The sequence below is a fragment of the Aedes albopictus genome, chromosome 3 (genome assembly GCF_035046485.1).
Source record: "Aedes albopictus strain Foshan chromosome 3, AalbF5, whole genome shotgun sequence".
Taxonomy (NCBI): domain Eukaryota; kingdom Metazoa; phylum Arthropoda; class Insecta; order Diptera; family Culicidae; genus Aedes; species Aedes albopictus.
In genome coordinates, this window is record NC_085138.1 from 308,218,414 (window position 1) to 308,245,755 (window position 27,342).

At 42.3% G+C, this 27,342-nt stretch overlaps 1 protein-coding gene across 2 annotated transcripts in view; it reads right to left on the reverse strand.

Moving 5' to 3' along the window:
- Positions 1–27,342, reverse strand: part of LOC109398506 (uncharacterized) — a 178,337-nt gene that overhangs the window by 26,822 nt on the left and 124,173 nt on the right. The window contains exons 3-4 of one of the 2 annotated variants that reach the window (XM_062842413.1): positions 25,582–25,836; positions 14,901–15,249 (exon numbers count right to left, since the gene is read on the reverse strand). In XM_062842413.1, the coding sequence (XP_062698397.1) occupies positions 14,901–15,249; positions 25,582–25,836 (604 nt within the window). Of the gene's footprint in view, positions 1–14,890; positions 15,250–25,581; positions 25,837–27,342 lie in introns of both variants that reach the window. The other variant, XM_062842414.1, reaches the window with a different exon arrangement.

Below are 27,342 nucleotides of genomic sequence, written 5' to 3' on the forward strand. Positions count from 1 at the left end.
AGCTGTCGATCGTCTGAACCACGAAAATCTGTGGGGCACCCTGAGACGCAAAGGAGTTTCGAAGAAAATCGTCAACCTCATGGAAGCGTAGTACGAGGCTTTTACATGCAGTCCTGCATAACGGAGCTTTGTCGGATCCCATCCGGGTAGTTTCGTATTATCACCGCTACTGTTTCTCATCGTAATCGACAAGATCATGGTGCGGGCGATTGACCGTGTACCAAATCGTAGGCTAGTTTGGCAGTCCATTGCACAGTGGGAAAAAACCGACCCAAAAAGGCACCTAATTATTGCGGCTGATTGCGATCTTTGAAGCCCATCTTTTCCGAATGGAAAAATGCCAAGGAATCGATTGGTGATAGTTTCATTCACCGGAATTGAGTGTAAGTGTCCATTTTGCCCCATTTTCCCCTAAAAAACACTGTTTTTCTGAATTAAATAATGGTTTCAACTGATTGCGGCTATCCAACCATTTTTTTATTGATGTAGAATTGACAGGTGCATTCTATGGAGCATACCTCGATCTGTGTCTTTGACTGGAAGTGCCCGTTTTGCCTCATTTTCCCCTAAAAATACTGTTTTTCTGGATTAAAAAATAGTTTCAACTGATTGTGGCTAACCAACCATTTTTTTCTTGATGTAGAATTTACAGGTGCATTCTGTGGGACACACCTTGATTTGTGTCATTGAATGAAAGTGCCCATTTTGCCTCATTTTCCCCTAAGATACTATTTTTCTGAATGAAAAAAATTGTTTCAACTGATTGCGGCCAACCAACCAATTTTTACCTGATGTAGAATTAATCGGCACATACTTTGCGGTGCACCTCGATATATGTCATTGACTGGAAGTGCCCATTTTGCCTCATTTTCCCCTAAAAATACTGTTTTTTTCTGAATTAAAAATTAGTATCAACTTATTGCTGCATACCTACCATATTTTTCTTGATGTAGAATTGGCAGGAACATTTCATGAGATACACCTTGATTTGTGTCATTGACTGGAAATGCCCATTTTAACCCATTTTCCCCTATAAATACAGTTTTCCTCGATTAAAAATAGTTTTAACTGATTGCGGCTAACAAACCAATTTTTACCTGATGTAGAAACAACCGGCGCATGCTTTGGGCACACCTTGATCTACGTCGTTGACTGGAAGTACCCATTTTGTCTTATTTTCTCCTAAAAATACTATTTTTCTGAATTATACAATTGTATCAACTGACAAATCAATCAATTTTTACTTGATGTAGAATTAACCGGCACATACTTTAAGGTGCACCTCGTTCTGTGTCTTTGGGTGGTAGTGCCCATTTTGCTCCATTTTCCCCTAAACTACGGATTTTCTGGATTTAAAAATAGTTTCAATTGATTGCAGATAATCAATTTTTTTTCCTGATGTAGAATCGACCTATGCATACTATGGGATACACCTCGCGCTATGCGTTAGTCTGAAATTGCCCGTTTAACCAATTTTCCTCTAATTAGTTCCAACTAATTGCGGTTAACCAAGCATTTTTTTCCTAATGTGAAATTAATCGATGCATTAAGGACTGTTCAATTTATAAAACGGACAACTTTATAAGGCTATAAAAAGAAGACGCGTAGTTCAAATTTAACCACCCTAGCTTCGTTGTTCAGTGCGTCATCTGTCATTATGGTGATCATTTTTGAATCGAATAAAAATAGTTTTATTTTGTAGAAAATCGGCCAGGTGTTAAATAAGGTGAATTTTTCGATTGCTGAAAATTGAAAATATATATAAAATTACTGTTCACATATGGTTTATCGTTTTTAATACCAGAAAAGTATGTGCCATGCTGCAGCAGCATGAGTAATAAACATTCTGGCAAAATTTGAACTCAATCGGAAAATTAAGTGTTGAGATATAAAAGTCTCAAGTAAGATTCGATTTTTTCAATAAAATTCAATTGTTAAGCAAAAAGGGCATGAAAATAATAAATAATAAGTTTTTTTATGCATCCAGTCCAAACTGGGAATAATGTGGATTTAAATGCAGAAAACTGCTTCTTAATAGCATTGCTGGTTTGGTTACTGTGCGCAATTGCAGACAAAGTAATCAAAACGGTTTCGTTCTTTGAAGGTTCTTACAAATAACAATGCAACCTAATGCAAATTTTGCATAACAATAATGTTGAAAATGAAAACTTTGCATCCGATTATTATTGAATAAGGTGTACAATAACATAGGACCAACTTTGTTGAAAAAAAATAATAACAAAATTCGCTAGAGTCGAAAATCTGCATCAATGGAGCAAAAAGTATGAATTTTTTTAATATAGCCATCTCTATGGATTAAATTTTTGGTGAAAAATGCAATTATAAGTAAATTTTTCTTCTGTATCATTCAGAGAGCAATATTCTACTATTTTGGACAAATTTTTAGCCGAATCCGTGATGTTATTGCAGCACAGGACTTAAATGAACATTTTTTCATAATTTCTATGAAAATAAGGCAACTCACCATATTAATCCTAAGACTGCTTAATGCATTATTACTGACCAACTAATAAGCTTTACCTTAAGTAGAATAGTATAAGATTCCAATACATTGAAAACTTCATGAAAATGTGCATATTAAGTATGTGGAAAGTTATGACGAATTTTGAGAAATGGGTTTTTATTGATGTTTTACGAAAACCGCTTCAGTTACACAATACAGAACATTTTGCTTAATGTTATATTTTTCCTACATTTGAGAATAGCTATAGAAAGTTATGCAAAAAACTGATAATGATTTTATTGAAAAATAAAAAAGATATCGCACAAGCAAGTTGTCCGTTTTATAAATTGAACAGTCCTTATGACTAGAAGTGCTCATTCCCCCCCTTTACCCCCTAAAACACTGTTTTTCTCGTTTGAGAAACAATTTCAACTTATTTAAGCTAACAAGCTAACAAGTTAAGCAATTTAAGCTAACAGCTTAAGCTAACAAAACAAGTTTTTCCTCATGTAGAATTGATCAGAGCATATTGTCAGACAAACTTTGTATCATTGATTGGAAGTGGTCATCATGTTGTCCTATTTTCCCCTAAAACACTGTTTTAGTTAGTTGGAACAAACTTTTTAACCCAGAAAACAGTATTTTAGGGGAAAATGGGGTGAAACGGGCAATTTCAGACAAACGCATAGCGCGAGGTGTATCCCATAATATGCATAGGTCGATTCTATTTCAGGAAGAAATATTGGTTAGTTGCAATCAATTGAAACTATTTTTAAATCCAGAAAACCCGTAGTTTAGGGGAAAATGGAGCAAAATAGGCACCACCACCCAAAGACACAGAACGAGGTGTGCCCCAAAATATGCGCCGGTTAATTCTACATCAAGCAAAAATCGATTGGTTAGCCGCAATCAGTTGAAACTATTTTTTAATCCAGAAAAACAATATTTTTAGGGGAAAATGAGGCAAAATGAGCACTTCCAGTCAAAGACACAGATCGAGGTATGCTCCATAGAATGCACCTGACTATCACGCCGAGGACCTGGGATCGAATCCCACTCCCGACATGCTCACAAAATGTGGGTTCTTCCTTCGGAAGGGAAGTAAAAGTGGGTCCCGAGATGAACTAGCCTCGGGTTAAAAATCTCGTTAATACAGACAAAAAAAAAAAAAAAGTTGAAACATGTATTTAATTCAGAAAAATAGTATTTTTAGGGGAAAATGGGGCAAAATGGGTACTTCCAGTCAACGACACAGATCGAGGTGCGTCCCAAAGTATGCGCCGGTTAATTCTAAATCAGATTGAAAATGGTTGGTTAGCCGCAATCAGTTAAAACTATTTTTTAATCCAGAAAAACAATATTTTTAGGGGAAAATGAGGCAAAATGAGCACTTCCAGTCAAGGACACGGGAATAGGTGTGCCTCCAGAAATGCACCTGTCAATTCTACATCAAGAAAAAATGGTAGGTAAGCCGCAATCAGTTGATACTAATTTTTAATTCAGAAAAAACAGTATTTTTAGGGGAAAATGAGGCAAAATGGGCACTTCTAGTCAATGACATATATCGAGGTGCACTCCAAAGTATGTGGTTAATTCTACATCAGGTAAAAATTGGTTGGTTGGCCGCAATCAGTTGAAACTATTTTTTAATTCAGAATAGCTGTATTTTAGGGGAAAATGAGGCAAAATGGGCACTTTCATTCAATGACACAAATCAAGGTGTGTCCCATAGAATGCACCTGTAAATTCTACATCAAGAAAAAAATGGTTGATTAGCCGCAATCAGTTGAAACTATTTTTTAATCCAGAAAAACAGTATTTTTAGGGGAAAATGAGGCAAAACGGGCACTTCCAGTCAAAGACACAGATCGAGGTATGCTCCATAGAATGCACCTGTCAATTCTACATCAATAAAAAATTGGTTGGTTAGCCGCAATCAGTTGAAACCATTATTTAATTCAGAAAAACAGTGTTTTTTAGGGGAAAATGGGGCAAAATGGACACTTACACTCAATTCCGGTGAATGAAACTATCACCAATCGATTCCTTGGCATTTTTCCATTCGGAAAAGATGGGCTTCAAAGATCGCAATCAGCCGCAATAATTAGGTGCCTTTTTGGGTCGGTTTTTTCCCACTGTGGCATTGCAATGGAGCATACTAGACCAACGACGCTCTAACATGCAGAATAAGCTCGACGACCAGACCGAACGCTCCTCTACGGCGGGTCCACCATCAACGTCAGCAAGACCAAATCGTTGGCTATCAACACGGATCAAAACGGCTAGGACTGCTATTCCGAATCTACGAAATATATGGAGATCTTGGTATCTTTCGGCTGAACAGAAAAGCGTTAACTATTTTAGATCATTGCCAACGTTTCGATCCTGTGGTTGGGATCTTCATCAGGGCCTATTTATTTTGAAAAGGAGGGGAGGGGGGTTGGAGATCCAATCAGATCAGTCAACGCATCAAAACTCGAATTTTCAATTCCAACGTGAAATCTACTTATGTTGTTGTACGCAGCGAAACGTGGTGCGTGTCAGCAGAGACCATACAAAAGCTACAGATTTTCATCAACCGATGTCAGCGGTTTATAATTCGGGCCTGGTGGCCTCACAACTGGATTCCGAGTACCGAGCTCCATCGACGATGTCTTTTGAAACCGATATCAACAGAAATTCGAGCACGTAAATTGAGGAAGTCGACCACACACCACGAAAGAACGGAGACGAAATCTGCAAGCAAGCGCTGGATTGGAATCCGGCAGGATATCTCAGCAGAGACAGACCCAGGGGCCTGTGGCGACGAAGCCTCAACAAGGAAATCAAAGAATGCGAACCTGACCTGGGCCCAGATCAAGGCTGAAGCCAGCAGCAGCCCAGGATGGAGATCTTTTACGTTGGCCCCATGTACCCCCAGAGGTGCTCAGGATACATGAGTGAGTGATTCCCGCAGAAGATCCTTCTGTGATTGCTACAGGGATGTTTAAAAGGCACCTCCAAAAATTCACCATGGAGATTACAAAAGAATGCGTGCTGAGTTTCCGCCAAGATGACTTCATATGATTTGTACAGGAATTTCTTTTTCGAAATTATCAAATAATTTCTTCACAAACTCACCCAGGGTTTTTTTTTGCCGAATTCCTCTTTTCATTTTTCTCTCGTATTCTGGCAATCCTCTTCAAATTTCTTTGAGAATTCCCATGGGTCCTGAAATGGTGCTGTGGTTTTTCCGGGCTTTCGTGGTGGGAATCCTACAAGAAGTGTTGCAGGAATTCTTCAAGCAATTCCTGCTAGAAATACTTCAGGAGGATTCCCAAGACCAAAAACTGCAGAAATACCATCTAGAAGTGCTTGAGAATTCTCATCAAGAAGAATGGAGAAATCCTGGTAGAAGTTCATGAATGAATCCATGCAGGAATTTCTAAGGTTATTTCGAGAGAAACTATTGGAGGAATCATTCGGAAAATCCATAAAAGGATGACCGAAGCAATTTGCGGAGGAATCCTAGGAGAAATCTATGGAAATTTCCAGGAGAACCCATCAGACATTTCTAGAAGAATTCCAAGAGAATTTCTCAAAAGTTTTGGGAAGCCTGCAGGGGTGTCTCTGAAAACTCTTCCTGGGATTCCTCAAGGGAATCTTTTGTAATTCTTCCAGAAATTTCTGCTATGAATCCTTCAGAGAATTAGTGAAGGATAACTCTAGGAATATTCCAGTCATTATTGATGAGATTCCTTCAGGAACTCCTACTGTTTTTTTTTCGGATTCTTGAGAAATTTCATGCATTTTCAGCATCTCCAATTATTACTGTTGAGAATCTTCCAGGAATTCTAGGATGATTTCCTGCAGGTGGGAAACTCAGAAAAAAAATCGAGAGGATTCCAGTCTGAAATTTATAGAAGATTCCCAGCAGCAGTCCAGTAGCAATCCCAGCAGTAGTTCCAAAAATAATCTGAAGAGGAGTCCTAGTACGAGTACTTAGTTTTTAAAGAAATCCATACTGGTATCACTGGAGGAATCCCAGCAAGAATTTTTAGTAAAAATGCCAGAAGAGTTTTTGGAAGTATCCTTGCAAAAATTGCAGGAGCAATCTGAATAATAAATTATATAGGAATCATTAGAACTACAGGCGGAATTTATGAAGGAATTTCGAGAGCAATTTCTGAAAGTATCTATAGAGAAATCACTGGAAGAACTATTGCAGGATTAATTAGAAAAATACGTGGAGGAATTCATGAAAAAATACTTGGAGAAATCACGTGACAAATCACAGGAAGAATCCCTGGAGGAACTTCAAGTGGACTCCTTGGAAGAATCCTGGATGGTGTCAGCAATCCCAGTAGCAATTCCTAGAGGAACTCAACAGGCATTCCGGATACAATCCAAGAGAAATTTATGAAAACATTATCTTGGAATTCTTCAACAAATGCCTGTTGGGATTATTTGAAATATTCTTGTTGGGATTGCTTCTAAGGTGTCTGCAATAGTTCCTTTACAGTTCCTTTACATATCCTTACAAGGATCCCTCCAGAGATTTATCTAAGGGGTCCTATATAAAATCCTCTTGCTATGTCTCCAGAGATTTCTTCAATAATTCCTTGTCTTAGAATAGCAACAGATATTACTACTAGGACTTCTCCAGAAATTACTGCTGGGGTTTCTCAAGCATTTTCAGCTGAAGGAACTCCAGGATGATCTTCAGCGAGAGATACCTGCGTAATCCAAGCAAAAGTTCCTGATGGTTTCTACCAGAAATTTATAAATAAATCCCAGCAATATTCCTGAAGTAATACCTGTAAGAATTTCTAAAATAATGTCAAAGTGATTTCCAATAGGAATTACTGAGAACATTCTAAGAACATTTTTGTAGTAATCCTCGTAGAAATCCTTGAAGGAATCACAGCAGTAAATTTCGAAGGAATCTCAGCTTTGACATGCTTCTCACTCTCCTAAATAAACACAAGACAGAGACAGATGGAAGAGGGGGATTAGCCCTCTCCTTCATCCCGCTTTTCGTAGTATTTATCAAAAAGAATTATTGAAAAAAGAAAGGCTGTCTACGCTAGTGGTTGTTATTGCCAGGGGAATTCCTTCAATAAATTCTGGAGGAGACCTATTATCATTCCAGGTATTTCTATAATATTCGTTCTATGATTCCACCAGGAATTTCTCCAAGGACTCATTAAGAAAATCTATTTACGTTTTCTCGTTGAGATGCAGGCTCTGTTCCACCTGGACCGTTATTCCAAAGATAAAAAAGCAGAAGGAGGTGTATTTCATAACAAAGAACAACTTTGTAGAACACACGAACATTACCAAAAATCCCCAGAAAAAGATATAACGAAAAAAAAACTATTTTGAGGGGTCGTTCACAAAAAACGATACATGTCTCTTATAATTAAGCAAATAAGGTAATAGTTTGTTCGGCAAACTTTCCAACAATACATTTTTCTACAACTTTGCAGAAGACACCAACACTCTATCTTCATTTTTGAAAAAAGTGAATTTCTGTCGCACTTTTAGGTGGATTAATCACAAAAGTGAAAATGCCAAAATAAAGAGTTCAGTATACAGAACAAAATCTTCTAAGACACTATACCGCTAAAGTCAATACATAGAGCTGCAAAAAATGGGTTATGGTTGTGTACCCCAGTATACAGTATATGGCAGGTTCCTCCGGAGATTATGTCCGGTGGCCACATCCGGTAGTTCCTAAACGGTCAAAAACTGTGTGGAAACAATGTTTGGTTGCAGAGGTATAAGTTTTAGTGAAAATAGAATGAGTTTTATAGCGAATCATAATGGAAAAAACTCTGTGTACCGAAAAACAGCCCTTTTTATACGAATCTGACCCAGTGACCCACCGGAATAACTCCGGCCATAGGGACCATTCCGACGTTCTCTGTCCACTTTTACAAACTAGACATATGTACGAGTGTACTGTCAAAAAATTATTCAAATCCGTTGTGTATTCGCTGATCGGCGACATTTTTAGTTCATATGCGCTGACTCAGGCCGATACGGGTTAACTCTAGGCTAGTTCATCTCGGATTGCCTCTAGTGGATCCTCAAAATTTTTTCCAAGAACTCCTCTAAAAAAGTTTCCATGGGATTTATCAGAAAATTTTCCATAAATTCTTTCACTATTCCGTACGAGAATTCTTACAAGCAATAATACTCGGATTTCTTCAGAAATGCTTTCCGCGATTCCTTCAAAAAATCAAAAATTTGGAATTCCTTCAGAAATTTCTTCACAGATTTCATTAGAAAATCTTCTGCAGACTTCTCTAAAATTCTTCCAAAGTTTTCTTCAGAAATTCATCCAGAGATTCCTCGAAAAATTTTCCAGGAGATATCTTCAGAAATTTTTCATGAGATGTCTTAATATATTTGCCAAGGTTCCAAGAAAAAGGGCAATAAAACGTCTATTTCAGACATACTAGCCGACTGGTATAGCCGGAAAAGGGCAATAAAATCATTGTCATACATGAGTTGCGATCTCTCTAGCGCAGTTTGGACGGCCGTGCGTCCGTCCACGTTGAGCGCTCAACGCATACTGAGTTTGCACCGATCATATGGTTGGTGACGAAGTATGTGTCAGTCGAGCTTCAATATCAACATTCTAAAAAACAATACGCGCACACTTGTTGTTGGTAGGCCGCGAGAGTGCGGGAGATTGGCATCTAAGAGCCGAAAGAGAGATAAAGTTGTGAAAGACGGACCCGGTTTAGGGTGGTGCTTCGAATCCAGTTTGACTTTCTATTCTGCAGAGTTGTAACTTGTTCTGTAGCTTAGTTGGTTAAAGCGCCGGACTAGCGATAACGGAGTCGTGGGTTCGAATCCCACCAAAACAAGTGGTAATTTTTCACAAATTTATCTCTCAATTTGCCAATTAAACGTACTTTGCCTAAAATACTTCAAGTTTTTACGTCTGTTCCAAGAAATCTTCTATGGATTTTGATGATGAACCTGGGCGTGTTAGTAGAATACCTGAACGCCGGTTTGCGTACTATTCTAAGTTGAGTCATGTACCGTGATTTCGGGTGAAATTGATCACTTTTTGTAGTTTCTTACGAAAATGTTTTGAATACTTATTGATATGATTAATTTTAACGCTTTAAAACAAGTACGACCATGATTTTCATCAGTCAACGAGGTTAAAAATTCTACCGCAAATCTTTTTATTACAAAAAAAAACATTTGAAATAAAAATCAAAAATGTTTATTTCGGGGTGAAATTGATCAGTCAGTGAAATGTTTTTGTAAGTGCTAAAAATATTGTTTTCTCCTGAATTAACCACCGAGGATATTCTCCAGGTACTTGTTTATGAAGATTCCAAAACTTCCTGCTGTGATTTTTCCAAGAATTTTCCAGGGTTTTGTTTTCAGATATTCTTCTAGAGATTCATTCGAAAGTACTTCCTCAGATTTTTACAGAAATGTTATTGGAGATTGTTCCAAAAATTCTCGCTCCAATTTTTTGAATTCCGTCAGGGATTCTTTAAAAAAAATATCTTCAAAGACTTCTTCAGAGTTCAAGAGATTTCTTCCGGAATTTCAGTTCGGGATTTCTTCAACAGTAGTTTCATGGAAAAATTCATCGAAATATTTATTTAAAATGTCCTAGATTCTTTCGAAAATTCAACCAAGGCTCCTCCGGAAATTACATGAGAATTTGCTTCTGGGATCCCTGCAAAAATTTCTCCACGATTTTTTTTTAGGAATTTCTCTTGTGGCTTCGTCAGAAATATCTCTTGAGGTTTCTTCAAATATTCACATAGGATTTTTTTTAGATATTCCGTAAGAGACGAACCAGCCAAGGGCTGAAAGTCTCTATAATAAAGGCGCAGTATCATAACGTCCGAGACCATAATGTCCCAGGACTTTATGGCGCATTTTTTCGGGGCATAACGTCCAAACATGTAAGTGTGTCACGAAGTCCAAGGAAAGAAGGCACATAGGATATTATGACGCACCCAAACTTTTGGATGTTATTTCGCAAAAAAACGCGACTTAACGACCGGGACAGTATGGCCTCGGACGTTGTGATCCGGCCCCATAATAAAGACACATCAATCAATCAATCAGATATTCCTCCAGCGATTTTTTTTTTCGGAAGTTCTTCCAGAAATTATACATAAATGCCTGAATGAACTCTTGAAATAATCTCTGAGAGAAACTCGAAAGTAATCCCTGAACGATTATCTGAAGGAATTCTTTCTTAAAAATTACTTGTAATAACTTTGGAGATTCCAAAAAGAAATTCTTGATAATTTTCTGAAGCGGTTCCTGGAAAATTTCCTGAAGAAATTTCTTAAGATTCATTTTTATTTCCTAGAAAAAAAATCATGAGAAACTTCTTGAGGAACTCTCAAAGTAGTTCCAGGGAAAAAATGCTTAAGATATTTCTGGAAGCACATATCCGTAGAGAAATTTCTGAATCAAAATCCCTTAAAAATGTCTGCCAAAATTTCTGCAGAAAGCGCAAACAAAGGTACTGGTGGAATTGAACACAATGAATACACAAATAAATTTCTAAAAGGCCCCTGGAAGAATTTCTGAAGGAATCCTTAGAAGAACTCCTGGAGGTATCTCTGAAGGAATTTATAGAATAATTTCTTGCGAAATTTCTTCTAGGATAGTTACATAAAAATCCTAGAAGAATAATTCCTGAAAGAGAAATTTCTGAAAAGAATTTTTCAGAAACAAAAAAGCTTTCTGCAAAAAAATTTAGAGAATCTTTGAAAGAATACCAGTAAGAACAGAAAAACCCTCTGCAGGTATTCATAGAAAGATTTATAGATACTTTTATTATTATTTATTTATTTTTTTTTAAATTCGAAGCAATAGATTCAAGAGTAATTTTAGCAGGAACTGCTGAATGAATCCCTGAAGTAGGGTCTGAATAACCTGCAAGCAATCCCTGAATAAATATTAAATACCCTGGAAAAGCTTCTGGAGAAACCTCTGGAAGAATTTTCAGAATCTCTTGAGAGTTTTCTAGAGAAAAATCTAAACAAAATCCCTAAAGGAATGATACGTAAAAGAAACTATGGAGAAATTCCAACAATAATACCTGAAACATTTCCTGGAAAAAATCTGCATTTCTAAAGGAAACCTCTAGAGGAATTTTTGAATGAATCTTTGAAATAACTACCGAATTTCCGTCATTTTTTTCCTGGAATTGCATCTTTTGAAGCAATTTTTGGAGGAACGCCTTGATAAACCCTTGGAGATATTTCTAGAAGAATTCAAATAATATTTCTAGGTGGAAATTCCCACAGAAATGTGTAAAAAAAAAACATTTAAAAGAAAACATGCACGAACTTCCGTAGCAATGCTTCAAGGTATTTCCTTAATAATCGCAAAAGGAATCCTCAGAGGAATTTCTAAACGAACTTCTTAAGAAACTCGTCCCGAGCAGATAAGAATATCAACAGCATAATATTATATGTTATTTTGGCATAATAACTGTATAATGGAATTAGTTATTTTTATGTTATTAACATATCTTATTAGGTATGTTATAAACTTGTCTGTCATCATAACAACAAAATGTTCCTGGAAGACCAATTTAATAACATGTTTTGAAAGATTCAATAACAACTTAATAACAATGTATTATGCAGTGAATTTTAAAACTTGTTATTGTTATTGTTCATCACATATTTGTACATTTTCAATAGTATAATAATAACAAAACTTGGTAAACAACAAAGTATATTATAGAAATGTTATTAAGTGGATGAATCTCAATAACTTGGTCATATCAAAATAAGATTGCACAACAAAATATGTTATAAAAAATTAATACTTTGATAAGTATAATTTGTTATTAATTACTTATATAGATAGTGTACGTGCCTAACTCTATACAAAATTTCAAGTCAATCGGTTCGAAATTAATTTAGTTATAGCGGCAAGTGCCCAAAACAGGTACACCAGCCCAAATTCGTACAAGACCCTACCACCGATCGATAGAACCGAAAATACCGCCGAGCAACATTTAACAGATCACAACCACGATCTTTTTGCCTGTCTAGTTAGATGAACTACTATTACCTAGCCATTCAACTCGAGAACGCATGGCAAGAAGATCGTCGTTGTGATTGTGTTGCTCAACAATGACCCTCTGTTAATTTCAATTTCTGTTCAATTTCTCTTATCGCTCGCTTGCGTATCTAATCACCGTATTCTTTCATTACTTTCCTTACTCCCTCTTACTTCGAGTAATATTAATATCACCGAAAAAAAGCCAATTGAAATTAATTATGAAAAAAAAATGTTGCCAAAAACGGGTGTTACCAAAATCGGTAAGAAACTGTAATTCTTAATTGTGCGTAATATTGAAGTCGTTCCTAGGGAGGTTTACCATTATACAGGGAGCGATGAAATTTGGAAAACTTGAGTAATCTGCTCTGATTTTACCATGACAGCACTGGAATTGCTACTACAAAGAAAGTGAGTAGCAGTTAAAGTTTTAAAATGATCACTTGTTTTCTCAACAATGGTTGGCTAGGGTGGGGATTATTTTGCAAAATCTATCCGATGTATGATTTCCCAAGTGAAAAGCGATCTACTGATCGAAATAGGTCAGCTGGGCAAAAATGAACGATTTCGGATGATATTTAGGGTGCTATTTTAGTAGTCTTAGATTGGATGCTAAGATGGTATAGGGTAGTGGACGTATTTTGGCCAAGGACATGTATTTTGGTCCATCTTGGAAATTTCATTACATTTATCATATAATCTTTACAAAATCTTGGCAAAGGATTATTAGAACTTACAATAATCCTTTGCCAAGGTTTTGTAGACATTATATGATGAATGTAATTAAATTCCCAAGGTGAGCCAAAATACGTGCCCTGGGTCAAAATACGTCTACTACCCTATTTCTTTCAAACATCTCAAAAACTAGTACAGATATCGCAATTTTGTGGTCAATTAGGTGCATTTCAATATACGCTGAGGTGAGATAGATAGAATGTTATCTAAATTAATCTGTGTGTTTCATAAGGTTTGGTGTTACGTGTGAAGTGCGGCTCATCAATCCAAAGATCATTAGTTCGAATAATTATTAAGTCGCATAAGACGTAACATTACATCGCAATAGTGCACATCGCAGATCGCATAAGATAACGATTAAAATCGTAACGTTATTATGGTTCCGCCAATTACGTATATCGTCTCCACTTTTGTACGCATAAGACACCTTTGCTCCAGCTTATGCGATGTAACTTTGCCGCATGAAAGTGCGTATTACACGGTCATAAGCTTCATTATACGACCAAATTGTTTGTCTGGATTTTTCCCAATAGTTAAGAAGAAAGTTATCGTAAAAAAATTGTTGAATTTGTTGAATCGTGTCATTCATAATGCATTAAAGCTCTCAACACATTACTTATCTGCAAGTTTTCGCCGGAAATCTCCACCGCAGATACCTTGTGGCCACATTTTTATGTTTCTGCGATCAGATTCCAAACGAAAAACTTGAAGATTAATTTGTAATATGTAAAAACTTACGAGCTACAAAAATAAACATTATCGTTAAGTACTCTAAAACTCATATCGAATTCCTCATAAGACAGCAGCAGCAGCAGCAACAACAGCAGCACTGGCACACAGCAGCAACAGTCAAACAAAGTTGATTCAATTGCTTCCGAAAGATCGACCCACAGTTTTCCTGAGTCCACGACGAAGTTTTCCGAGCAGCGATGGAATGCTCTTTTGAAGGACTTTTAAAAAGTCATGCAATTCATGACAAAACGAATGACAAACAAAAAAAATAGCTAGAAAAGAAACGGGGTGGGGGTTACTAAAAAAAACGGTAAAAATAAAACCTGGGAGCTCTATGCAGAAGAGAAACAGCTAACATGGACAGAAACACGGTTTCACGAATATACCTAGGTATAGTTTGAGGGAGGGTCTTACAGTGGTGGTTGGTTGTGGGTGACATTGGGTTGACAGAGAAACTAGTATGCAAATATCTCAAGTGGAATGCTTGGAAAATTATGGGAACAGATAATTGATGTTCATTCCAACGATTACACAGGAGAACATTTTCCTGGTGGGATGTTACTAATAATGTAGGAGAATTGTTTCAATAACGGACAGAAGGAAACTCCTATCGAGTCTGATGGGGTCCGGGTCAAGGCAATTTTGAACTAGCATGGTTGGGAAAGACACGGGACAAGAGGAGTAGAAAATGACAGTCAGAAGTACAATTGGAGCTTATTGGCTGCCAGATGCAGATTTCAAGTTTTTTTTTTCCATTCTGCTTGTTTTCAACATTTATCCATGAATGTTAAGAGGAGGGAGATTGGCAAGCAGACTGTCTCCCCCACTCTTGCAGTCTTGTGTGTCTACGAAGGAAAACGAAGAAACATCTAAACGAGGCTACGGTAAAGCGTTTCAACTTCCTACTATGTGAGACCTCGCCCTCCCGGATCGGCTAAAGCGGCCGGCGGTTCGCGATGGCCGGAACGACGGCATCCACCCGGAGCGTATTATCGAGCCGAGGTGTCGCTTCTGGGGCGATTGCAGGACAACGGAACTTGTCGGTTTGTAATCTTCATCATTATCATCATCATCATCATCATCCTGAACTAAACCATCCTTAGAACCGTGCTTTCGCTTATGCGAAACTTCACCTTCATCGTTATTAGTGTCATCAACGTTATCATCATCATCATCATTGCCATGCAAGTCATCGAAGCTTGCCAGGGGGGTGCGTTTGTAGAATCGGTGGTAACGATGCAAAATGCCAGCACGCGCCAGTGAACCTTGAGAATGATTCGTTTCATGATTGAGAGCAATTAGTGTGGGAGTACTTTTCAAGTGTATGAGCACAGACACGAGCGTCGACTTGACGGGTAACAGTTGCAGTTGAAAGGTACATTGAGCTGATCAAATTATATGATTTATTTGCCAATTTGAATATTCCAATAGAGTTTGAATGATGGTTGAACAAGTAGTAATCATTTATGCTGTGTCAGATTCTGGAGGTTCTTCCTTATCTTCCCAAGTAACAATTTTGAATTGAAGTTTTACCATGATACGAGTCGAATATTGGAGAAATCTCCTACGTACAACAGTGGGCACACAGGCCGCAGTCTGACTGGTCAGTACTCCTATGAACAGAATCCTGGACGAGAGTTCCAGGCAGTGTAAGGTTGGGAACCGCCTCCAACAGGCACAGGAGAAGGCGGGACTATGCCCACCGAACCGCTGAACACATTCCAGGCGTTGGACTAGTGCACATCGCACCCTCAAGGCTAGTCAAGTATGTAGCTCGAGCGTGTTACAGTCCATTTCCCGGCAAGCCAGTCAGTGGATATTATGGACGGAGCGTGGCTGCTGAGGGCCGTCAGCCAAAAAACAAAGGACGGTCCGCAATAGAGGTGGCTGAGCAGTAGCTTGGCAAAATCATCGACTTTGCGTCCACTAAGTCGAATATAAGCAAGGACCTGAAATCGGCTTTGCTTTAACTTAGGGCGTCTATCGATGAGGGCAAGCAGGAGCACGCGGTACTCGCGTTGCTGACTGCTGCAGCGGTGGAGCCTGCAAGGGCGCCGCCTATAAGAGGCTGGCAGAAGAGGTCCTTGGTGAGGGTGTGCAGGTGAGGGCTCGGACACATAAGTCGACTCTGAAAATCAAGGACATTGACGAGATCACCGAAGTGGAAGAGCTTGTCATGGCACTGCGGCAACAGTGCGATGTGCAGGTGGCCGCCGCAGCCGTTAAGCTACGGAGAGGGCCAGCAGGGACACAGATAGCTTTGGTTCAGCTACCTGTGGCGGATGTTAAAAAAGTCCGTTAAAGTAGGGAGTATAAAGGTGAGCTGGTGTTTATGTCACCTGACATTCCACGAGCCACCAGAGGTTTGCTTCAGGTGTCTGGAACCAGGACACAAGTCGTGGGACTGCAAAGGCCCCGACAGGCGCAAACTGTGTAGGCGATGCGGCGCTGAAGGTCATAAGGCCCAAAGCTGCACGAGTCCGCCCATCTGCATGATCTGTACCGGGAAATCCTCGAAAAACAGACATCCGATGAGTGGTCCAGGGTGCCCGGCCTTCAAGAAAGCCGCAGTGAACAACAAATCACAGTGCAGGTAACCTGAACCTGAAGCTGAACCTGAACCAGTGTGATGCGGCTCAGCAACTGCTTTGTCAGGCAGTTTCTGAGTGGGAGACGGATATCGCCATCATATCGTACCCATACCGAGTACCCGCCGGCAACGGCAACTGGGTCTCGGATGGGACCAGGAAAATGGCGGCGAACTGGAGTGTGAACGATAGCTACACTCACAGTGATCACCTAGCGCAGCGCATTTGCTACAGTATCGACTACAACAACAACAGGCAACGGGTAGAGAAAGAGGCGGCTAGGGCAAGGCCAAGCCCTCGCAGGTGGAAGACATCATTATTCGTCGAAGGGGTATTTAGGAAGGCGCTCCTCCGTGGGCGAAACCTACTTGGTATAGATGGCGACAAACTGGTAGCGGTGCTCTCGCGTACGTGCGATGCGACCATGCCAAGGCGAGTCCACCCTAGAAATGGGATACCACCGGCTTACTGGTAGAATCAAGCGATTGCGGACCTGCGCCGCCCCTGCCTACGAGCTAGGCGGCGGATGCAGCGAGCACCTTCTGAGGAAGAGCGAAACGAACGGCGGGTGGTGTTCACCGCTGCAGAAGCCGCGCTGAAGACCGAGATAATGGCAAGCAAAAAGGCCTGCTTCGAAGGTCTCTATCAGAGTTCCAATGTGAATCCTTGGGTTGAAGCCTACAGGATAGTGATGGGCAAGACGAGAGGTGTAATGGCTCCTGCAGAGTAATCTCCCGCGATATAAGAGGGAATCATCGAAGGGCTTTTCCGCGTCATGATGCTAGTACTTGGCGTCCTTCCGTAGGACAGCTGGGGACATGGGCTTGCGATGAGGAGAGGGTCACCGATGTGGATCTTGCGGGGATAGCGAAGTCCCTTAGCATAGGTAAGGCCCCAGGTCCGGACGTTCGCCCCTCCGCGGAGTTCCGAACCTGGCCTTAAAAGTAGCTATTACAGAGGATCCCGAGATGTTCAGGTCTGCTATGCAGAAATGCCTGGGCGAGGGAGTTTTCCCAGAAGCTTGGAAGAGGCAGAGCCTAGTATTATTACCAAATGCAGGGAAACCTCCTGGAGACCCGTCGTCATATAGACCAACGTGCTTGATAGACATGGCGGGGAAGGTACTCGAAAAGATCATCCTCCATAGAATGTTACACCAAGCGTGTAAATGGTCTCTCGAGCAGCCAGTTCATCTTCCGGAAGGGGAGGTCGACCGTAGACGCTATCATGTAGGTTACAAAAAACCGCCGGGAAAGCACTCGAGCGTAAGAGGAAGGGGATTCACTACTGTGCAGTTTAAGGAACGCGTTTCTTGTGCGGCTTCGTGGTCGTGCGGCTAAGGTCACCAAGCCTTTAGTCGCATCGTGCTAAGGAGCGCGGGTTCGATTCCCGCCGCAGCTGTCAGGAAAAGTTTTCGGCTGTGCCACTGGGCGTCGCATGCTAGTCCGTTGTCTAGTGTCGTGCTTCCTTCAAAGAGCAAATAGCTCACTGGAAGCATTAAACGTGTCCGTGTCTTTTTTTTTTTTAATAGCGTTAGTTGACCGACTGTTGCCGATGCGCTCCTGCGTCTGGGGATACCCGGGTACCTGTACAAAATTCTCGGAAGTTACTTCCAGAATCGAGTACTAGTTTAGGACACAGAGGTGGGTCGAAAGTGCTGTCACATAACCTCAGGAGTCCCGCAAGGTTCCATCCTGTGTGCGGTGTTATGGAATGTCATGTATGACGAGGTGTTGAGGTTAGAGTTCCCGGGTGGTGTGGTGCTCGAAGTCTACGGTGAGTCGATCGAAGTAGTGGAGTTGACTACCACCCACTCGATTAAGGTTGTGAAGGTGTGGATGAGGTCCAGGAACTGGATATGGCTGACCACAAAACTGAGGTGATGGTTTTGAACAACCGGAAGTCGGAGCAGCAAGCGATGATCAAACACTTGGGCGTGATGATCGACGATTAGCTCACCTTCGGTAGCCACGTTGATTACGCCTGTAAAAGAGCTTCCACAGTTATAGTGGCACTGTCCCGGATGATGTCCAATAACTCGGCGGTGTACGCCAGTAAGTGCCAGCTTCTGACTATTGTCGACACGTCCATACTAAGGTATGGCAGCCCAGCGTGGGGCACGACGCTAAGTATCGAAAACTACCGTGGTAAGCTGGGAAGTACTTACAGGCTTATGTGCCTGAGGGTTGCGAGCGCGTACCGTACCGTGTCACACGACGCGCTCTGCGTCATCACTGGTATGGTTCCTATAGGCATTCTTATCAGTGAGGACATGAAGTGCTTTGAAATGCGCGGCACAAGAGGCATACGCAGGACTGCCAGGATGGCCTCTATGGACGAATGGCAGCGCGCAGGGTAGATAGTTGGATTAACAGGCGCCATGGGGAAGTTATATTCCACCTGACACAGGTCCTTACAGGTCATGGTTGCTTCCGACAGTATCTACACCGTTTCGGGCATGCGGATTCTCCCGAATGCCCAGTGTGCAATGGTTTAGAGGAAACGGCGGAACACGTTTTGTTCGTGTGTCCGCGTTTTCGCAAAATGCGTGACCGCATGCTTGCCACATGCGGGGAGGACACAACTCCGGACAACTTGGTCCAGAGGATGTGTAGGGATGAGTTTGGCTGGAACGCCGTTTCAGCGGCTATTGCCCACATCGTCTGGGAGCTACAGAGGAGGTGGCGCGTGGACTCGGAGAATGGCTAGTCAATATGCAGTACAAGAGGTGGTCCAGGGGTTCGGAGTCGGCTTCGTAGGTCATACCGGTGCCCTGCGGTGGAGATCGATCCTTACAGCGATTAAGTGGCCGCGGAGAGGAAGTCCCGGTAGCGGTGCTGTCGTGGCGTCGGTCTACTGGGTTGGATTCGAGCCCGCGGTTGGAAAGGGGTCCCCGGCAAGGGTCGGGGCAGGTGGAGACCCTGCTGTCAGCAACCTTCTGGTGCAGCTGATAGGGCCTGAAGGGTAGTGATACCCTTGCCTTCAGCAGGTCAGATCGGGTTACACGTGGGCATCAGTTCTTGATGTCTGCAAAGCAGTTGGGCGCGGGCGGGGTTGACCCTGCCCGCCTTCCGAGGACAAAGGGAGTGGCGAGGACCACTCGGGAGACTGGCTAAGCGCCAGCATGTTACCGTGATGGACTCTCCAGAGCGAGTCATCGATGTTCGTTGCTGCTAGGCTACGCAGCTAACCTTGAGGGTGCGATGTGCACTAGCCCCTCTCTGAAGCAATACCTTCTTGGTGGTTCCGGGGAGACGTAGGGTTTGGCGACCATAGGAATGTGTTTAGTGGGTACGAGGAGAGAGTAGTCCTGGCTTTTACTTTTGTTGTAGAAGACGGCCTCAGACCTACACTACCCTAACCTTCTGTTAGGGTGTCTGTTGAGCAGATTATACCCCTATGGTTTAGAAGAAAAAAAAGGCGAGTCCACCCTAGAAATGGGATACCACCGGCTTACTGGTAGAATCAAGCGATAACGGACCTGCGCCGCCCCTGTCTACGAGCTAGGCGGCGGATGCAGCGAGCACGTTCTGAAGAAGAGCGAAACGAACGGCGGGTGGTGTTCACCGCTGCAGAAGCCGCGCTGAAAACCGAGATAATGGCAAACAAAAAGGCCTGCTTCGAGGGTCTCTATCAGAGTTCCGATGTGAATCCTTGGGGTGATGCCTACAGGATCGTGATGGCCAAGACGAGAGGTGTAATGGCTCCTTCAGAGTAATCTCCAGCGATATAAGAGGGAATCATCGAGGTGCTTTTCCGCGTCATGATCCTAGTTCCTTTTGTAGGACAGCCGGGGACATGGGCTGGCGATGAGGAGAGGGTTACCGATGTGGAACTTGCGGGGATAGCAAAGTCGCTTAGCGTAGTTAAGGCTCCAAGTCCACACGCAGTTTCTGGCCGTAAAAGTAGTTATTGCAGAAGCTCCCGAGATGTTCGGGTCTACTATGCAGAAATGCCTAGACGAGGGAGTTTTCCCAGAAGTGTGGAAGAGGCAGAGTCTGGTTCTATTGTCAAAGGCGGGGAAACCACCTGGAGACCCGTCGGCATACCCAGTAAACCACATATCGTATAGAAATGTGTACGCGACATCGCATTATCGTTCGCTTTAAATTGGAATCGCAAAGTGTGCTAAATCAATCTGCACGAATGATAAACCAAATTGATTAAAAATCATCATTACGATTCGAGAACGACTTGCTGGATTATAATCAACTCAAGTCATAATATATGATATTCTAATTCGCTAGTTGGGTTGGTTGGGTTTCACTTTGACATATGAAAAAATAATCGTGGAGAAAATTATTTCATATCAATGCTAGAAAAAACTTACATGTACACATGAAAGGTTCGATCCGCTTTGCAGTCCAACTACCACAGAATATCTTTCGACATCCGGTGCCCTTAGGAAAGTGAGCCGAATTGTTATCTCCTGATATGTCCCACCGGGCCGCCGCGCCGCCTTATTTTCTATTCACTTGCTCGTTCGAGGCGACTATTTTTTTTTTCTTCAGCCTGCTGCGGCCTAATTACACTGGACACGTATGCCGGTTCCCGGATCGATGTTCGGATACTTTAAACTGATTCGAATAATCCCCGGTAAAACACAATCACACCAAATGACACTGAACGGGTTTACTGCAAGCAATATTGAGCTCCGGTATGCGAGCTGTTTTTTGGTTGTGCGGTAGGGGCTTCCGGATTCCCCCGGCGGCATCGCACTAATAATCTATCTGTAGTGGCCGTATTCCGAATTTACTAAGGGTAGTAATTGATGCGCACTTATTGATTTCATGAGCTAAAACACTCTACTACCGGATTTGTCTTTGCAACCCGACGACGATTTTGCACGAAACGTTTGTTTGTTTTGATGGGGAGGACGACGAACAAGATGAATTTTCATAAACTGACAGATCATATATGCACTCAGCCAAATAACCTTAAGATTTCCATAAGGCCCAACTTATGAAACGGTCTTTAAATAATTCATAATGATTCGGATGAATTTCATAAGGTCAGTCTATGACGTAAAAACGTCTCACAACTTGGCTTTTATTCATGTTTAGCAACATGATATTCTCAAGCGTCGGTAGCCGTGTGAATAAAACACGGGCTCGGTGATTCCGACGTTCATGGATCGAATCCAGTCTGCATCATTTTAAGATTTTTTTGTTCTTTTCATAAGTCTATCTTATGAAATTTGTCATAGTAAGCACGATCAATTTTCATAAGGTATTCTTATGTCATCCATAAGAATTAGTTATAGCAAATTTTCATAAGGTATTTCGATGAATTTCGCTAGTTTTTTTCGCTGAGTGTGGGGTTCGCTGAGTATCGAAAAGAATCGCAAAGACTTGTACAGTTTAATACCCAAAGTTTGTTTGGCGATACGCAAGCATATGTTAGAATAGCATTGGCATAACGTCATTCTATTTTCAAGAATAAGTGTTTGGTACAGTGGTATAGATTCGGACTATGGATGTCAAGGCTCTATGTTCGAAACCAGATTTTGAACTTTTTATTATTTTTGCCTATAATTTGACACATCGTTATACCGGTCAAGTAAAGTCGAAACGAGTCGTCAGGAGTACCTATATCGCCTCCACTTTGGTACGTATATAGCAGTTGTGTGCATCTTATACGAGTGAATTGGTTCTTATATAGTGATGTAAAACGCAAATTATACAGACCAAAATGTTTACTGGGTATAGACCAATATGCTTGATAGACACAGCGGGGTAGGTGCTCGAAAAGATCATCCTCAATGGAATGTTGAGATAGAATGGTCTCTCGCGTAGCCAGTACGGCTTCCGGAAGGGGAGATCGACTGTAGACGCTATTCTGTCGGTTACAAAAACCGCCGGGAAAGCATTCGAGCGTAAGAGAAGGGGAATTCGCTACTGTGCGGTAGTGACTCTGGATGTAAGGAATGCGTTTAATAGCGCCAGCTGGTCTGCTATTGCCGACACGCTCTTGCGTCTATGATAGCGGGGTACCTGAACAAGATTCTCGAAAGTTACTTTCAGAATCGAGTACTAGTTTACGACACGGAGGTGGGTCGGAAGTGCTTTCACATAACCTCAGGAGTCCCGCAAGGTTCCATCCTGGGTCCGGTGTTATGGAATGTCATGTACGACGAGGTGTTAAGGTTAGAGTACCCAGTGGGAGTGATGATTCTCGGATTTGCCGACGACATTACGCTCGAAGTCTACGGTGAAACGATCGAGGAGGTAAAGTTGACTACCAACCACTTGATCAAGGTTGTGGAGGCGTGGATGCGGTCCAGGAAACTGGAGCTGGCTCACCACAAGACAGAGGTGACGGTTGTGAACCTTCCGTAACTCGCGCGGTTGACTACCTGCGTCAGCACCCCGCTAATGCTGAGTACAAAAAGCGAGATTTTTTCAACGTGTTGTACAAAATACAACAGCGCGATCGCTCGAGGGTTAACAACCTGAAGTCGGAGCAGCAGACGGAGATCAGTGTAGGAGAGTGCACTATCCTGTCAAAGCGCTCCGTCAAACACTTGGGCGTGATAATCGACGATAAGCTTACCTTCGGTAGCCACGTCGATTATGCCTATAAAAGAGCCTACCGACGGAAGCTGGAAAGTACTTACAGGCTTATGTGCCTGAGGGTTGCGAGCGCGTACCGTATCGTGTCACACGACGCTCTCTGCGTCATTACTGGTATGGTGCCTATCAGCATTCTTATCAGTGAGGACATGGAGTGCTTCGAAATGCGCGGCACAAGAGGCATACGCAGGACTGCCAGGATGGCCTCTATGGTCAAATGGCAACGCGCGTGGGACAGTTCCACCAAAGGAAGGTGGACCCATAGGTTGATACCGAGGGTAGATAGTCGGATTAATAGGCGCCATGGGGAAGTTACATTCCACCTGACACAGGTTTTTACAGGTCATGGTTGCTTCCGACAGTATCTACACCGTTTCGGGCATGCGGATTCTCCCGAATGCCCAGTGTGCAATGGTTTAGAGGAAACGGCGGAACACGTTTTGTTCGTGTGCCCGCGTTTTCGCGCAACGCGTTACCGCATGCTTGCCACATGCGGGAGGACACAAACCCTGACAACTTGGTCCAGAGGATGTTTAGGGATGAGTTTGGCTGGACTCGGAGAATGGCTAGTCCAGATGCAGTACAAGAGGTGGTCCAGGGGTTCGAAGTCGGCTTCGTAGGTCATACCGGTGGCCTGCGGTCGAGATCGACCCTTACAGCGATTAAGTGGCCGCGGAGAGGAAGTCCCGGTACCGGTGCTGTCGTGGCGTCGGTCTACTGGGTTGGATCCGAGCCCGCGGTTGGAAAGGGGTCCCCGGCAAGGGTCGGGGCAGGTGGAGACCCTGCTGTCAGCAACCTTCTAGTGCAGCTGATAGGGCCTGAAGGGTAGTGATACCCTTGCCTTCAGCAGGTCAGATCGATCTGCACGTTGGTATCAGTTCTTGATGATTGCAAAACAGTTCACCGCGGGCGTGGTGGCTGGCCCTGCCCGCCTTCCGAGGACAAAAGAAGTGGTGAGGACCACTCGGGAAACTGCCTAAGCGCCAGAGCGCTACCTTGGTTTCCTCCTCGAAAAGCGAGACATCGATGTTCGTTGCTGCAGGCTACGCAGCTAACCTTGAGGGTGTGATGTGCACTAGCCCCTCTCTGAAGCAATGACTTCTTGGTGGTTCCGGAGATACGAAGGGTTTGGCGACCATAGGAATGAGTTTAGTGGGTCGAGGAGAGAGTAGTCCTGGTTTTATTGTTTTTTTTTTTCGTTGAAGGCGGCCTTAACCCCCCACTACCCAAACATTCCTGTTCAGGTGTCTGTTGAGCAGATTTTCCCCTATGGTGTAGAAGGATAAAAGAGGGGCGAGAAAAATATTGCCAGAAGCCGGATGATGCTGTTGGGAATCCGGCAGAGCAGGGAACTATATAGGGAAGCAAGAGTAGCCGAAAAATGAATCCACTGGAAAAAAAATGATCATGAGGAAACTGTAGTTGCTCAAACGCAAGCGAGTGTGGCACAGTAGGATATGCGAAGGATTTACGAAACTGTAATGGTATGCGGAGAAAAACAGCGCCATGTGCAACGATCGTGATGGAAACTTTCTGACAGATAAAACAATGGTGGATGCGAGGTGGACAGAGCACTTCAAGGTATTGTTGAGCGGTGGAAATAGATAGTAACAAACAGAATTTGAATCGACGACGACGGACAGATTGTGGAAATTCTAACGCTAGACGAGGTCAAGGCAGCCATTAGAGGACTGAAGAACAGCAAGACGGCTTGGAAGTACTAGCTTGGATAGAGGGAGAGGCGCCCTTCCACCTTATGCCGAAATTGAAAAAAAACCTCCCTTGGCGCCACTTCTGTGCACGGGCCTGCCCAGCATAGTCATGCTGGATACCCACCCCTTCCAGCTATATGGACAGATCTGGTATTGTTTCTGGTATTGTTTTTGGTAATTGTTTTCAAGGCAGCGTACGGTTCACTGAATAGAAACGAGTTGTGGCAGATAATGATCGAACATGGTTTTCCAGAGAAGCTTATTAGACTGATGCGTGCGCGCTTGGTGCGAAATCAAGTGTACGAGCTGCGGATAAAATTTCGAACTTGCTGTTCAACATACCACTATAAGGAGTGATAAAGAGAACTGATGTGCAAAGGAGCGGGACCATTGTCACGTGGTCTCATATTCTCCTGGGCTTCGCGGAAGTTATCGATGTCACTGGGATCTTATGAATATAGACTCTGCTGAACATACATGGCTGAGAAGTAATTCAAGTCACACCCAGTTTCCACAATTTCGTAGAAAAAGCAAATAAAATTCATTCAATTTCACCAGCTCCGTACCTCTACCTTCAACGCTTTTGTCTGTGCTCATCAAAAGTCAAATATTCACTATACACTCCCACACGATACCAAACCACCGAGAGTTGGACGAGTGAATCCACATCCACTCTAGTGGTTCGCCATCCATCTTTCATGCCCGTTCCCGTCTCCCCCACTTACCTAAGTATCGCTTCTCCTCCACATGGTTTCCGACCGGGCTGTTGTAATACGGCGTATAAGCTTCGTTCATCGCCTCCATCAGCTCCTCGTAGTCCAGCGGGGCAGATTGGTACACGGGTTCGAGAATTTCCGGCGCACTGTCGTCGAGCGTTTCATCTTCGTAGTAGAGCTCACGTTTCTTGCGGCCACCACCGTTTGCACTTCCACCTCCCTGACCTCCTTGGGAATGCTTAAGGGACTGGATGTTGCGTTTTTCTGGGGAAGGAGAGAGAATAGAAATTCTTCAGAAGTTGCACAAATTTATATCATGTTTGAGATTCATTGGACCATGGCGACAAGGGCATTGAATCTAAATTATGGAAGTATCCATATTATACCTCAGCATTAAATTAGTTGGATATTACAGGAATTCATTAAGTAGAATTGCTTTAACAATTTTGCTTCCATCACAATTCTCTTAAATTTCCATGCACTCTTCCAAGCTTAAAATTCAAAATCTAGAAAATTTCACCCACCAACCAACCGCAAACAATCGCTTTCGCCACCCACCACCGTCATCATCGTAAAATTCCGACAAAGCTTCTGAGCGTAAATTGATGCCAACAGGATGTTTTCCGACCCAACCATCCGAAGGACCATCGTCGTCATCGTTGTCGTGGTGAGTTTTACGGCTCAGGAAATTTAATATTTTGTCGCCGGGGAGCCGCGAGCTTCCACGGGGCTGCCTGGGACTCTCCCGGCTGTACTGGGTGTTGATGGATGTTCAAAACGCAGCAGGGAAAAAAAAGCGCGGGAAAAGAGCGGCAGCTGCCACCCGACGCGCTTCAAACCGGGAGACATATTTGAAAAGCGTGCAATAAATGGCACATTTTGAATGCAGGAAAGTAATAAAAAGTGGAAAGTACATACTGTTGCATAAAATCTTGCCCACAGCGCGTCGGAAAGCAATTATTCGTTGAAATCTTGTTGACTGATGGTGTAAATGGCATGGTGAAAAAGGAGACAAGGTGGCGAAATGCTTGAGAGGGACCAGCCAACAGTTACGATTTAATTGAATTGGGATGTTTTAAGAAAAGGATCAGAAATGATTCTGTCTCTGTCTTCAGAGACATTGACCATTAAGATGTCCTTCAAAATTTCAAATTTATCAAATTTCTAATTAGCTTCATAAAATTAAGCGAACTATTGCGATTGATTTTCGAGTCTTCTTAAGAAACTTCATAATCGCTCATTTATAGGCATATGAAAGAGAAAACTTGCTGCTCAGGCTCATTAACGCCAAGCTTCCAGTAACATTTACGGAATATCAAACAGCTGAAAATTTTGATTCTCATTTCGGTTTTTGTAGTTCGAAGTTAGTGTTATCTGAGAAAAAAAACCTCTCAACTTAAACTTTTCGTCAAGTGCAATTTTTGATCGTATTTGGCAGAACATTGCATCTGCAGACTGGATACGTTCACTAGTCTCGAATGGACTACTGAAGAACATTCAGCTGTTAAGAATTCAGTAGAAAATTACCGAAAGTTGTTATAAAATATTAATGTGTACCGAGAAGTTTTGCTGAGATTCCTCAGGTAATTCATGCTGAGAACTTTTCTGGAATTTTTAGAGTATTTCTAACCGTAATTACAAAAAAAAATCGTAGCTGAAAATGCTTGAGAAACCCAACAAGAATTCCTAGAAAAATCCTAGTAGGAATATCTGCTCATACTCTGAGAGAAATTTCTAAAAGAACACTCTTAGAAAAAAAATCATGTAAAT